The sequence below is a fragment of the Bombus affinis genome, chromosome 1 (assembly GCF_024516045.1).
Source record: "Bombus affinis isolate iyBomAffi1 chromosome 1, iyBomAffi1.2, whole genome shotgun sequence".
Taxonomy (NCBI): Eukaryota; Metazoa; Arthropoda; class Insecta; order Hymenoptera; family Apidae; genus Bombus; species Bombus affinis.
Window position 1 is genome coordinate 17,469,340 of NC_066344.1, and position 14,560 is coordinate 17,483,899.

Genomic DNA, 14,560 nt, shown 5'->3' on the forward strand with positions numbered 1-14,560 from the left:
AGTGCATACATACATGTAATAACAGTGCACTAAGGTATAATATGTTAAAACTTGTTTAAATATCACTGTTAGAATATAAATTGAAAAATCTATCTGGCCGAAAATCTTTTCACATTATTGTACGCATGGAAAATAAAAAAGAAATCAAAAATTTGCTCAAACTACGAGAGTAGCTAAAGTGATAAAATTGATGAAATTATTGTTATATTACATTATATTTTATTTTTATCGTTAAATTTTAAATGTCCAATACTTATGAATGCAGGTATATTAAATATTGAAAGAACGTCTACGCATGTGAATTCCTAACTGATGACAATAAAAATAATGGAAGAAGGTGATACTGAATACATAAGAGTGTATAATTAAGAATCGATATCTATTATCGTTTCATTATCATGTGGATAGTACAATTCGGCTGTCAGCTATAGAATAATTATTTCGTTGCCATAATGCGAGCACACAATCCGTGCATGTACATAATTGTTACCTGATAGGTAAAATATTCATATCATATTCACTGTCGAGGCGATAGAAAGCAAGATAGTATACTGTTAAATTTGTTCAGATTAGTCAAATTACCTTGTTCAAACGATTTAAATTTAACCAACTTTAAACCAGTTTACCAATGTAAATCCATTATCTGCTTGATTTGAAATATCCGTTTAGGTTTCTACGTTGATTCTTATTAATCAAATCTTTCGACTTCGAGTCACCTGTATTCAAGTATGTAAATACCATTCGTCAATGTGAACCTGTTATTTTGCTCGACTAAAAGTGGCTTTATAACGTTCGGGTAAAATTGAACACACCTTAACTATTCTTTAACATGAAATGAACGATAGTTGTCCAATAATATAATATTTTCTCTAGTTACATGCTTGTTGATATTGGCTGCTGAAATCGAGCCCACTCTAACGGTATACTTATACCATTTTAGGTATTCATTTTTCAATAGATACTCAAACAAAGTCAGGTTGTTATTTGAGTGCAAAGGATTTCACATTAACACATTTACGTGTTCATTAATATAGTGACTTAGAGCAATATGTTTACTATAGATCAATTAGTCCTTATGCTTTTGTATAATATATTTAATAATACAGTATAAGTTTAATACAAATCCGTATCTGAGATTATTTTATTTCACCAAACGTGTCGGTTACATGCTCGTTTCTTAGGTTGTGTAGGTCAAAACTAAATTAATCTTCGCTGTATATATTACGCTGGTAGCAAATATGTTAAGGAACTCGACTTATACGAACACAATTTTGAAGTCAAACAACTTCATTAATCTTAATCAGAATTTGTAAATGTACGAGTAGGTTTCTGGACAGTTATCTATTATAAAGTAAATCTTGCATGAAATTTCAAACGCTTTTAGAGTTTACAACGCCTAATAAACTAAATATAGCAATATGTAAATTGTAAATATACAGGGTTTAACTGAATGAGGTGTACAAACATTCTTGTGAATAATGACTGAATTTTACGATGATTAAATAAACGAGAAGAAAAGAAAGAAATAAGTAGAAAAAACCTGCTACTTTTAGTCGTGACAGTAAAAATGTTAATGAGTGCAAATTTTCTAGGTGTTACAGCTAATAGAGTTCATTGAGTTATACAGACTGCTTGGCGCTAGCCATGTGACTCTATACAACGACACGGTTGGCACGGAGGCTGGATGTGCTCTTAAGTACTACGAAACTAAAGGTCTTGTGACCGTGTTACCTTGGCATCATTTGGACATGATTTCGCAGCGAGAAATTCGCACGGAGGGACTGTTCGCTGCCCTGAACGATTGCCTTTATCGATCTATGTACAAATACGAATACGTAGCGTTGGTGGACCTCGACGAGTTCATTATACCGAGGCACAACGACACGATCATTGATCTCATTAGGTGAGAATTTGTTAATTTGTTATAATTAAATTTGTGGTTATTTCATTTCTTTGTACGTAATGTGTGAATGTGCCAGATGTTTAAAACTAAAATACTAAAATTTTGAACAATGAGTAATTAACATACCATCGGAATGAAATGTAATTTTATACAACTAACTGCGTTCTTCTGGTCATTTTCGACTCAACTGTATGTTTCTAAAGAGTATCTCAAACTCAAACAAGACATGAAAAAGTTCTGATTAGTATGCGTGATCTTTTGTTACAGCATCATATTGCATATTTTCTTAATCCATTACAGATACTTTTTAGAGTAAAATTGAAACACATATAAAAATTTTTAAATAAACTAAACTAAACTTAAATGAAGAAATGAAGAAATGAAGAAAGATTTAATTACAAAAAAATAGTTATCGATATAAAAACAGATTGGTGCAAAGATTCGTTTCTCACTTTCATAAAAAATATTTTGTGTGTGTTTCTACCATTCAAACACAATATACACATCTGTAAATTATGAATCGTATGAAATACGTAGAAATATTTGGATTGAAAAAGGAAACACTCTATTTTAGGGGAATTAAACCATTAGAATTATTACAGGACAAAGTTCTTTAAACTCTCAGATCATATTGGTTTTAATGAAATATGCAGATAAATTAATAACCAACAGTATTATATAATGGCCTTTACATTACAACCAAATATATCTATAATATTTTCGATATTTTATTTTACAGTAGTTTTACGATATTTTCTGATACGAAGTCTTATACATGACTCTTATCGATATCCGTGTACCCCGATTTAGAGACGTGAGATTATTGCTCTGTATATTTGTCATAATAATTTAATTGACTCAATTGCTTTTTTTTAATAATATGGAGATACTTCAAACATATCAAATTCAAATTTATATGTATAAATTTTATCTATCCTAGATACGTACATTATAATATTGTACGTACATATTGTACGTACGTATTGTATGTACATATTTTATATAAAAATCATATAATTTACTCATTAGTTGACGTTCTTTTGCAATCTTAAATGGCGTGATTATTTAATCTTCGACGACGCAAAGAACTATGTGCATTAAATAAGTAAAATTTATGTTTCTACTAACTGCAATAAGTATTTTAATATATTAAAAAATGTAAATGTAATATATTAAAAAATCAGCAACATTGTTATAAATATGCATATAAAGCAATAATTTCTCGAATATCGTGGTATTGGAATATCGATAAGAATCGCTATATTTTTCAATTGATGTAAATAAAAATAAAAATTTTATATTTTAGATGGATGAGCAGTCGCACAAATACAAAATCCACCGGAGCGTATTCTTTTCAAAACGCATTCTTCTATCTGCAGTGGGTGGACGATCCTTTCGTGATGGCCAGTCGAACACCCATAGAGGCAGGTTTGATTACTCTGAAGAAAACCAGACGTAGAACAAAACTGCATCCGCACAAGCAGCGCTCGAAGTATATTTGCAAGCCGCAAGATATTGTGGAAGCTGGTAATCATTTTGTCTGGGAATTTATTCCGGGGCATGGAACTCTGAACGTTCCATCGGACGCCGCAATTTTGCATCATTATCGGGTCTGCGAATTCGGCGGTGATGATTGTATAAAGACTCAATCGGTAGTCGATAGAACGGCCTACAAGTACAAGGATAGACTGGCCGAAAACGTTGGCAAAATCTGGACAGACCTAAGCACCGATTGTTCGTTACCAAAGTTAGAACCAGTGCCGGCGATGACGCCGCGGATAAAAGCAAGCCCCGTGTTAAAATCGGTCAGGTAGCGAAAGACTATTATCGATACTCTTTGGGATATTAGTAATTTTACTGGTACCCCAAAGGTAGCAAGAACCTATTTCTACAACTACGGTGGCCCGTAGTTTTCCTCCAGCGAAATCCAGTTTCGACTGAGAGAAGAGAATTGCAGAGAAATTCGAGATTTATGGGGTAGCATAACACGTTTTTTCTACCTTTTGCGGTCCACGCCTGATAAATCTCGTTTTGGAAACACGGAGAACGGTGCCTGTTTAACGATGAGCCAAATGATGAAATGAAGTGTGGTAGCCGGTAGCATTGTGAAAGGCACGATGCTCGTTCGAAAGCTGACGAATAATATTTTTCTACGTGAGGAAGACTCATGATCGATCGGGAAAATACATGACGAATGACTTTCCCGAACGATCCTGTATCTCTTACGCTATGGTGCTTCTTTCGCGATTTTATACGGTATTATATTTATGTACGAGTTTCCTTTTCGTTCGAACGAAACCGAGCTGCATGAAACCGACTACCTACATAGTAATAGGAATGTAGAAGTTACCAAGGAGGGCCTATGTTTACGGTCTACATTATCGGCTATAATGTAAGATATCTGATATTACATTGTTGTCTTGTTGATACGTTTCTCTTTCCTTTTTTTGACACCTATAAATCCGCACAACGTATAAAGAAAAACGTACGCATATCCATAGGATCAATACTTATAGTCGTAGTTTATGTATGTATAATATGTATTTAGAACATCTAGTATTTAATCTGATAGTAAACGCGTAGAATGCAAAATGTTTTTAAAATGCCGTTTAAACATAGTCGATTTATATTCGATTGGTTATTGACGCTACGAAGAACGTTTCAATTCTAGCAACAATTCGTTCATCTTTTATCATGGATTAATATTAGTTGCGTTTTATTTGTTACGTTTTACAATTTTATTTGTTGTCGAACTGCCTCGCGAATAGTTTTTATCAGCCCTTTAAAGTGATTTCAGAGAACGTTGTTACATAATAGGAGCTACATTTCAAGAAAAATGTGATTATTAATTGTGCTCAGAATGGATGCAACAAAGGAGGAAGTATTACGGTCAGCTAAAGATAAGAGACTACAGATTTGAGCGTTATGACAATGAATATTGCAAACTGTTTCTATTTCTTTCATAATGTCACATTTTTTATGCGCACATACATTTATGTATATATGTGTATACACTGAAGTGTACATACATTTACGTACACAACATGTAGGATAGGTGAATACGTACATGTGATCGGTGCTAAGCCACAATCAACATGCCGTTTGATCATGTTGAGAAAGTTAATAAATATTATACGATGACAATATGTATTTTGATTCCCTTGAAAATATATTTCGTAAATATAAGTCTGGAGTACATGTACAATTATATGGATAATTGAAATTCAAATTATTTAACACGCGTATGTCATATATATACAATAATTGTAATAGATATATATATATATATATATATATCTTAAGTATTTTTTACCACCGTCAAAATTATTCGATCACGACGATTAATAATATATTACCTTTTATTGACACCTATTTACAGTTATTGTAAAAATGTGCGTATAGAGATCGATAATTACATGGACGGTATATTTTGAAATTTTTGTAATTGTTTTATGTAATCGTTAAAAATCCTCATCCGAATGATCTAGCTTACTAACGGCTCGTTTTTCTTGTCCAACCTTCAAATCAAAATTCCCAATTTCTGGTCCTCCTACAGAGTCTAGAATATCATCATCGTCGTCGTCGTCGAGATCACCATCGATTAACAAGTCACTGTCACTATCTAGCGAGCCACCACTGTCATTTGATTCTTGAATAGTTCCTCTCTGACGTCCAGACATACTTCCGTAAATACGACGCTGTGATATTTGTGTTCTCGATGATCGACCAGCTATTGTATTATAAACGTGTTTTAATAACTATTATATTAATTTTGTTAAAGTTATTACATATTATAACAAATTCTTAAAAATGTTGAGAAGGAAACTGCACTATATTTTTACCTGATTTCAATCGACTACTTGGTGTTGTTTTCTCAGTGTTTTGTTTCTCTGTATCAGCGAGAGGAGGCGGAGGCTCTTGAAGATTAATAGGTAATATGGAATCATTTCCTTCCATTATACTTTCAAAGTTAGCGTCCTCTGCCCTCATTTTTTCTAATTGTTTCCGTGTTGCTTCTTGCCTATTAAGAGTTGGAAAACATTATATTATGTTTTCTGCATAGTAAGTATTAATTTTTATTATTTGTGTATGTACCGTCTTTCAAATCTTTCTTGTTCTGTCTTAGCTGCATCTTCGTACAAATGTTCAAGGTATGCAAGATAACGAAATTTTTGAATGTAGTCGTTATATAAAACTCTTAATTCAACTTCAAGTTTCTCAAATTCCTCCATGAAAGCTGGGCGTACCTTTCTTAATGTTTGCAATCTCTTTTGGTTTCTGTCAAGCTCTGCGCGTCGTCTTTCGATTCTTGTATCCAAACTTTGCTCTGTGTCCTTTAATCGTTACAGAAATTATAACAGAACATTTAGAGATTAGAGAAATTACTAAAGAATATTTTAACGTTCCAAGAATAAAATGATAAGATAGTAATACCTTAACGTTCTCAATTTGTCTTTTGGTATCGTCAATTTCTTTATGTACATTTTCTATAACACTTTTCAAGGCCATCTCAATTTCTGTGATGTCAAATTGTCTAGCAACTTTTGAGTTACGAATCTCTCTGAGATCAACTTCACGACCTAATAAGTCAAAAAGTGATGCACCAGTAACAGTCAACTGACTGGCTAACTGCCTAGTTGATTTCAATTCATTTACTTTATTGGAAATGTCAAAACTAACTGTACTAAAATTATCATCAGACATTATACTGTTATTAATACTATTATTTTGTGCATCGTATAGTAATGTGGCTACTTTTAGTAATTCTTTTACAGCATAGCCATCAGCTTGGTATAATTTTTTTGTATTTAATTTGACATTTGTTTTTAAAGCCTGTATTAAAATCATTTGACAATGATAAATTTCAGTATAAAAATATAAAAACAACATAGTATAAACAGCACAATATTAATTCATTAAAAAATACAAATATTAATTTGCTATTTTTATTTTTTTATAATTTCCTTAATAAGAAGTTGATACTTCCAGAGAAACTTAAAATTAAAATTAGAAACTAAATTAATTAAGTATTTTTTCTATGCATGCTTAAAAATTAAATAATAATGAAGAAATAAACATAGATGGCAAAAATATAAATTATAAAATTCAATGACGAAACATTTTATTTTCATATAAAACTAAATATCAAATATAAAACTAAAAAAATTACAAACTGCAAGTTTTATTACCATAAATTCAGCAACTGCACGTATTAATGAAATACGCTCTTCTTCGGTATTATGCTCACTAGATATATCCGCATCTGGGTCGAATCTTTTGAGCAGCCAAACAAGAATTTCAGCAACCAGTGGAAAATTTGGCAGTCGAAAATTTCCAACAGAAATTAATCTAGGATAACCAAGGACTCGCATCATTTCTGTAAAATCTATCAAAAAAATAAATATAATTATTGTAGAAGTATACGTTATATTGTAACATTTATTTAAAAAAGGTTGTTATGTACTTCTCAAGTCACGAAACGACATTTTTCTTCTAAAGACAAGTTTCAAATAAATCGCAATACTTTCCGTTGACTTTCCACGTTATGTTTTGATTTACGTTGAGCACGTTGTCAAGGAAACATAGAGTTTCATATATTGTATATGTAAGTGTATTACTTTTCTTTGAATTATAGGCTCAAAAGAAGGCCTTTGAAAATATTACTCAAGATTTTGATTCATACATGTTTTTGACTTCTGTTGTAACCAATACATATCAAATTAAGAAATTTAATTGAAATTATAGTAACTAAATCGTAATATATCAATTTTTTTTAAGAATTTCAAGTTTATATAATGTAATACTTATTTATATATGTACATATGAATAATGGTACATATTGGTATTCAATATTTACATCAGAATGACAATTATTAATTAATTGAATTATTTTTTTTCTTATGTGGATTAAATATAGATTTAAAGAAATTAATAAAAATTAAGAAAGCCACCATCTAATATTAAAAATCACTAGTATTCAAAGTCATTACTGTTATAATAATACATACATATATTCTATGATTACATATTTTGTATTATATTTCATTTATTGAAAAGTATATTGTTCTATGTACGACATATAACATAAAGAAGATTAAAAGTCCATAGTAGGAGCTCCTCTAGATTGTTTGATTTCAGAACGTCTTCGTTTTTCAAAAAGCCTTTGTCTTGCTGCTCGAAGATGCTGTTTTCTTTTCATTTCCAAAGTTTCAGGAGGTATTTCTGATGGTGGTTTTGCCACTTTCCATATTATTTCTCTCAATTTTCGAAGAGCATCAGCTAAATTTAATTGTTGAGATCTTGTTAACTCTGACTTGATTATTAAGTAACCCTCTTTAGATAATTTATTTTTATACTGTAATGATATCATTATTTAAAACCTTTCTTATGTGAAATTAGTACTTATAGCTGTAAAATTTATTTGTAGTTGCGAAAATTACAAACCTGTTCCAATAATTTATTTCTAATATCCTCTGCTAGCCACGTAGCACTTTCTATATGTAACCTTAAATCTACTTTACTATTTGTGCAATTTACGTGCTGTCCTCCAGCACCGCTGCTACGACTATAGGTGATAACAAGTTCTTTAATTGGTATATAGCCATCAAATTTAGCTTCTGGATCATGAGGAACCTGAGAATGTTATGCAATTATATAGTAGAAATAATTCTTAATTATAAGCCTTTATATTTCATAACGTATAAGATAATTTTAAAAAATTGTTAATTAAAGATACATGTTAATTTTATTTAAAACATAAATATAGAAAATGTTCTAAACAAGGATTTGAATAAATAATTAAGAGATTTCGTATGTGAAATCAACAAAATAAAATGTACGAAATAGTAGATTCTAGTACGTTAATAAATTATAATAAACTTACAAAGGTTGGCGTGAACAGTTTTAAATTGCTCGTGGGATATAGCTTATCAAGAGAAAAAGCACTTTTGTAAGCAAGGGCTCTTCCAAGAATACAAAATTGATTATGCATTACATCTGTCTTAAAAATTCGAGTCCACTGTCTGCTGACAATATTCATTTTGTCGTTTCTTTAGATTTTTAAATCACTACATAACCTATACCGCGGTAATAACAAGCGAATCATCTGAACATTGCTACTAGCGCTACAAGTTCCAGAATCGATTCTCACAAAACTTCTTTGTAATATTTTAATATTTCGATTTCGATATTTATATGTTAAGTAGTCAATAAAAGATGCTCTGTTTTGTTATTATTAACACAATATTAATTTGATTTAGCCTACAACAACGGGCCCTTGAAATTAAAATATTCATATACAATAACAATATAGACATACTGCTTGTCTCAGAAACACACTTCACTACAAAAAAGCTACATGAAAATACCATACTACACCATATATGATACCAAACACCCCTCAGGAAAAGCGCACGGAGGGACCGCAGTGATAGTCAGAAACGATATCAAACATTATCTACACAGCCAAGTTAATAAGGAATATTTACAAGCAACCGCCGTTACAGTTCAAACTAGCAGCAAATACTTCCAGTTGTCAGCAGTATATGTGGTTCTGCGACACAAAATAACATCACAAATGTGGGAAGAACACTTCCAGCACCTAGGGGACAAGTACATCGCAGCGGGAGACTACAACTCAAATTGTATGGGGATCGCTATGGGGATCAAGAAACACTACACCTCGAGGCAGAACTCTGGAAAAATACATTAGAAATAATAACCTCAATATATTATCCACAGGAACACCGACATACTGGCCGACTGACCTGAACAAGAAACCAGATCTTCTGGACTTTGCAGTTACAAGGGGACTAAACACAAACAAACTGAAAATAACACCCAACCTCGAGCTTAGCTCCGATCATACACCCATAATAATTGAATACAGAAACAAACCAATACTTTATAGCAAACCAGAAACACTATGCAATAAAACTACCAAAACTTTTAAAGAAATAATTGAAAGCAAAATAAACTGCAACATCCCATTGAAAACTCCCGAACACATAGAACAGGCAGTAGCAACATTGACAGCAACTATCCAAGAAGCAGCAAGGACAACCACTACACCCGAATCAACCAGCAGACAAACAATGACAATTCCGCAAGAAATACTCGACAAAATTAGAGAGAAAAAAAAAACGAAAGCAAAATGGCAAAAATACAGAACTTGAGAAAACAAAAAACGCCTAAACAAACTTGCAAAGGAAATAAAAAACAAAATAAAGGAGCACAACAATAACGAATTCGCAAAGTTCATAGGGACACTCTCTACACACGAGAACACCAACTACTCCCTATGGAAAGCCACGAAAAAAATAAAGAAGCCAATAATACCCGTCCCAGCAATCAGAAAAGCAGATAACACATTGGTAAGAAGCAACGAAGAACAAGCCGAAGAATTCTCCAACCACCTCTGCAACACATTCACACCACACATTATCAACAACAGCAACCTCAAAAGTCATACGGAGGAGGATGCGCAAACCACTATTAACACAACCGACAAGGAACACACCATACCTAAAACAACAGCACAAGAAATTAGAAACATAATAGATAAAACAAAAAACAACAAAGCACCAGGAATCGACCTAATCAATGGTAAAATCTTGAAAAACCTTCCGCTGAAAGCAATAGGACTAATGACAATAATATTCAATGCAATTCTAAGAATTCAATACTTCCCCAAACCATGGAAATTAGCACAGATCAAAATGTTACATAAACCAGGCAAAGACCCACACCAAACTGCATCTTACAGACCAATATCACTGCTTCCAGTATTTTCCAAAATACTTGCAAAAATAATATATTACCGGATAAAAACAATAATAGAGATAAAAAAACTAATATCGGAACACCAATTTGGATTCAGAAACAAACACTCCACGATAGAGCAAATGCACAGGCTTATCAACGAAATAATAATAGCACTAGAAAACAAGGAATACTGCACAGCCCGCTTTATGGACATAGAGAAAGTATTTGATAAAATTAACCATGAAAGTCTACTACAAACAATTACGAAACAATTCTCGGAGCAAATACACCAATTAATAAAATCCTACCTAAGCAGCAGAACCTTCGTAATAAAAATCAAGGACACACATTCTGAAGTTAGAGACATCAAGGCAGGGGTACCACAAGGAAGCGTCCTAGGCCCAATACTATACACATTATACACGGCGAACATACCAACAACTACCAATAGCACAGTACTGACATTCGCGGACGACACAGCTATACTAGTCAGGCATACTAACCCAGAAACGGCAGTCAAAATACTACAAGAACATATCACAAAAATAGAAAAGTGGCTACAAGAAAAACAAATAAAAGCAAACCCCAATAAATGCAACCATATTACATTCACGCTACGAAAAAAGATACCACCAAACATCCTTCTGAACGGCACGCATGTAACACAAACAAAGCATGTCAAATACCTAGGACTCCACTTAGATACACAACTCACATGGAAACTACATACCAAATCAATAGTAGAAAAAATTACAGAAAACAAGGAGACAAATGCATTGGCTAACAAGCCGAAAATCCAAATTAAGCATAGAAAATAAATTAAAAATATATAAAACGATCATAACACCAATCTGGACGTATGGAATACCACTATGGGGGACAGCAGCAATGAGCCATATAAACAAAATAGAGATAATACAAGCTAAAATCCTTAGTAAACAATAGTAAACGCTCCCCGCGCAGAAACGAGGACATACGGAGGGACCTGGGAATCCCAACGGTCAAGGAAGAAATTAGCAGATACTCAGAAAAATACAAATCAAGAATAGCAACACACCCAAACCGGCTAGCTGCGGAAACGTACAAAACCATAAACATGGACAGAAGACTAAAGAGGAAGCACCCAGCAGACCTCATAAAAGATATAACCTAGCAAACGCGAGGATGGTACCCCGCTGGGGGTAGCCACCAACATGTTAATATAACTGTTAAAAAATTCTACCAAATGTCCAAATTGGACAAATTGTGAATACAAATAATAAATAAAAAAAAAAAACATACCTTTCAGTTTCATGAAAAAATGTAATCCTAATCTGGTTGTACAACTTCTTCCCATTTTTCAAGTGCATTGGTCTCTTATCGCCGTATGTTTATAAATCGACACATGAAATGTACATCATACACAAAAGTTATGGGATGACCTAATATTTCCTTACATATATTTTCTTTATCATCAATTTCCCTGCTATTCATATACATTATATTTCCTTACATACATTTTCTACATTTTCAGCTTCCATGCTATACAAATACTTTATATTTTCTTAAATATGTTTTGCGATTTGCTGCGCTTGTGTCGATGGTGAAAGGGTCGTGCACTAGATTCGGCGTGTATATTGGAGTGAAAAGAGCGTTTAAACGTCGAATTATCTCAAACAGGAACGAAACAGCACTTAGTTTTCCTCAAAATCCGCGAAAGATTGCTCTTTGCGAGTTCCTGGGCATGTTTCTGCGTAGACAAGAAGATGTACTGCATCCGGCGTGCAAAATGTAGTGGAAAGAGCGTTTAAACGTCGAGTTAAATATATATGTCGGAGATGGAAGGACACCGGAGCCTTCCCTTTGGAACCTTGGGAAAATCCCTTAATACTTTAATCTAGATTTTACCACAGCTGTAATTAAACAATTATAGTCATCCAGTCTGATTGTAATTGTTTGAAACTTATGATAGCGAGCTTGGGCTGGAGGCGACAACTAGTCGCCGAACGTTGCCGCGGTCAAAGGATGAACGTTTTGTCTAACAAAAGCATGAAGTAGTTCTATAGCTCTCCTTGAAAGAAATAGTCACGTTACGTTATAACGTATAATGTTATATAGTATATCTTTTTAACGTATAACGTTATATAATATATCGTTATAACGTATAACGGTATATAGTATTACGTTATATAGTATTACTAAAATTCCGGTTTCATAGTTACATACCTGATAGAATTACATTATAACGTATAACGATATCTAGTATTACGCTATAACGTATAACGTAATATAGTATATCGTTATAACGTATAACGGTATATAGTATTACGTTATAACGGATAAAATCATACAGTGTTAAAATATGACATACAGCGTCAGATAGCATTATGTTATATCGTATAACGGTATATAGCATTACGTATTAGCGTATAACGTTATATAGTATTACGTTATAACATATAACGTTATCTAGTATTACGCTATAACGTATAACGTAATATAGTATATCGTTATAACGTATAACGGTATATAGTATTACGTTTTAACGTATAACGGTATATAATATTACGTTATAACGTATAATGTTATATAGTATATCGTTATAACGTATAACGGTATATAATATTACGTTATAACGTATAATGTTATATAGTATATCGTTATAACGTATAACGGTATATAGTATTACGTTTTAACGTATAACGTTATATAGTATTACGCTATAACGTATAATGTTATATAGTATATCTTTATAACTATAACGTTATATAGTATTACGTTATAACGTATAACGTTATATAGTATTATGCTATAACGTATAATGTTATATAGTATATCTTTTTAACGTATAACGTTATATAGTATATCGTTATAACCTTATAACGGTATATAGTATAACGTTATAACGTATAACGGTATATAGCATTACGTTATAACGCATAATAGTATATAGTATTAGTAAAATTCCGGTTTCATAGTTACATACCTGATAGTATTACGTTATAACGTATAACGATATGTAGTATTACGCTACATAGATACGCTTACGTAATACTACATACATATGTAGTATTACGTAACATTATATAACGTATAACATTATATAGTATACTGTTAAAACATATAACTGCATATAGCATTACGCTATAACGTTATATAGCATATCGTTACACGTATAACGTTATATAGTATCACGTTATAACGTATAACGGTATATAGTATTACGTTATGACGCATAACGTTATATAGGATATGGTTATAACATGTAACGTTATATAGCATTACGTTATAACGTATAACGTTATATAATATATCGTTATAACGTATAACGGTATATAGCATTACGTTATAACGTATAACGGTATATAGCATTACGTTATAACGTATAACGGTATATAGTATAACTTTAAAACGTATAACGTTATATAGTATTACGTTATAACGTATAACGTTGTATAGTATTACGTTATAACGGATAACGGTATATAGTATTATGTTATAACGTATAACGGTATATAGTATTACGTATATCGTGTAACATCATATAGTGTCAGAATATGACTTAGAGCATCATTTATGAGGGCTGTAAATATGATATCGGAATTTACCTATAGATGGCCCTAGCTGATAATGTAGTTATCACTAAACTGCGTCATTGATGGCAAAAGTCTTTGTTGACATCTCACAAACATTTTCGACTCAGAACAATACAAGTTTCATGCAACAGCATAGTTTCTAATAGCGTTGAACATGTCGAATTTTGTGCCTGGAAACTACGATTTGCGGATTTTCTGTTACCATTTGAAGAAAACTGCTGCAGAATCGCATCGAATGCTTGTCAAAGCTTACGGTGAGCATGCTCTCGGTAAATCACAGTGCTATGAGTGGTTTAAAAAATTCAGAAGTGACAATTTT

At 32.2% G+C, this 14,560-nt stretch overlaps 3 protein-coding genes across 5 annotated transcripts in view; 1 reads left to right on the forward strand and 2 right to left on the reverse strand.

Moving 5' to 3' along the window:
• LOC126917790 (beta-1,4-galactosyltransferase galt-1) overlaps window positions 1-5,047 on the forward strand; it is a 138,587-nt gene extending 133,540 nt beyond the window's left edge. For both annotated transcript variants that reach the window (XM_050725069.1, XM_050725079.1), the window contains 2 exons: window positions 1,593-1,903; window positions 3,210-5,047. In XM_050725069.1, the coding sequence (XP_050581026.1) occupies window positions 1,593-1,903; window positions 3,210-3,717 (819 nt within the window). In that variant the 3' untranslated portion in view covers window positions 3,718-5,047. The remainder of the gene's footprint in view (window positions 1-1,592; window positions 1,904-3,209) is intronic.
• A 197-nt stretch (window positions 5,048-5,244) lies between these two features.
• LOC126917865 (clusterin-associated protein 1) lies at window positions 5,245-8,041 on the reverse strand. Of its 2 annotated transcripts, none has more exons than XM_050725241.1 (6): window positions 7,912-8,041; window positions 7,093-7,289; window positions 6,338-6,736; window positions 5,999-6,237; window positions 5,746-5,924; window positions 5,245-5,633 (listed from the first exon to the last, which is right to left on the reverse strand). In XM_050725241.1, the coding sequence occupies exons 2-6, from the start codon at window positions 7,276-7,278 to the stop codon at window positions 5,365-5,367; spliced, it is 1,272 nt and encodes a 423-aa protein (XP_050581198.1). In that variant the 5' UTR covers window positions 7,279-7,289; window positions 7,912-8,041; the 3' UTR covers window positions 5,245-5,364. The 2 variants fall into 2 exon arrangements, with proteins under 2 accessions (XP_050581198.1, XP_050581189.1); XM_050725232.1 differs by lacking the exon at window positions 7,912-8,041 and adding an exon at window positions 7,368-7,599.
• LOC126918041 (peptidyl-tRNA hydrolase ICT1, mitochondrial) lies at window positions 7,859-9,026 on the reverse strand. The gene is made up of 3 exons (XM_050725619.1): window positions 8,787-9,026; window positions 8,348-8,536; window positions 7,859-8,258 (listed from the first exon to the last, which is right to left on the reverse strand). Exons 1-3 carry the CDS (start codon window positions 8,940-8,942, stop codon window positions 7,998-8,000), a joined length of 606 nt encoding a protein of 201 aa, XP_050581576.1. The 5' UTR covers window positions 8,943-9,026; the 3' UTR covers window positions 7,859-7,997.
• Window positions 9,027-14,560: the final 5,534 nt, after the last annotated feature.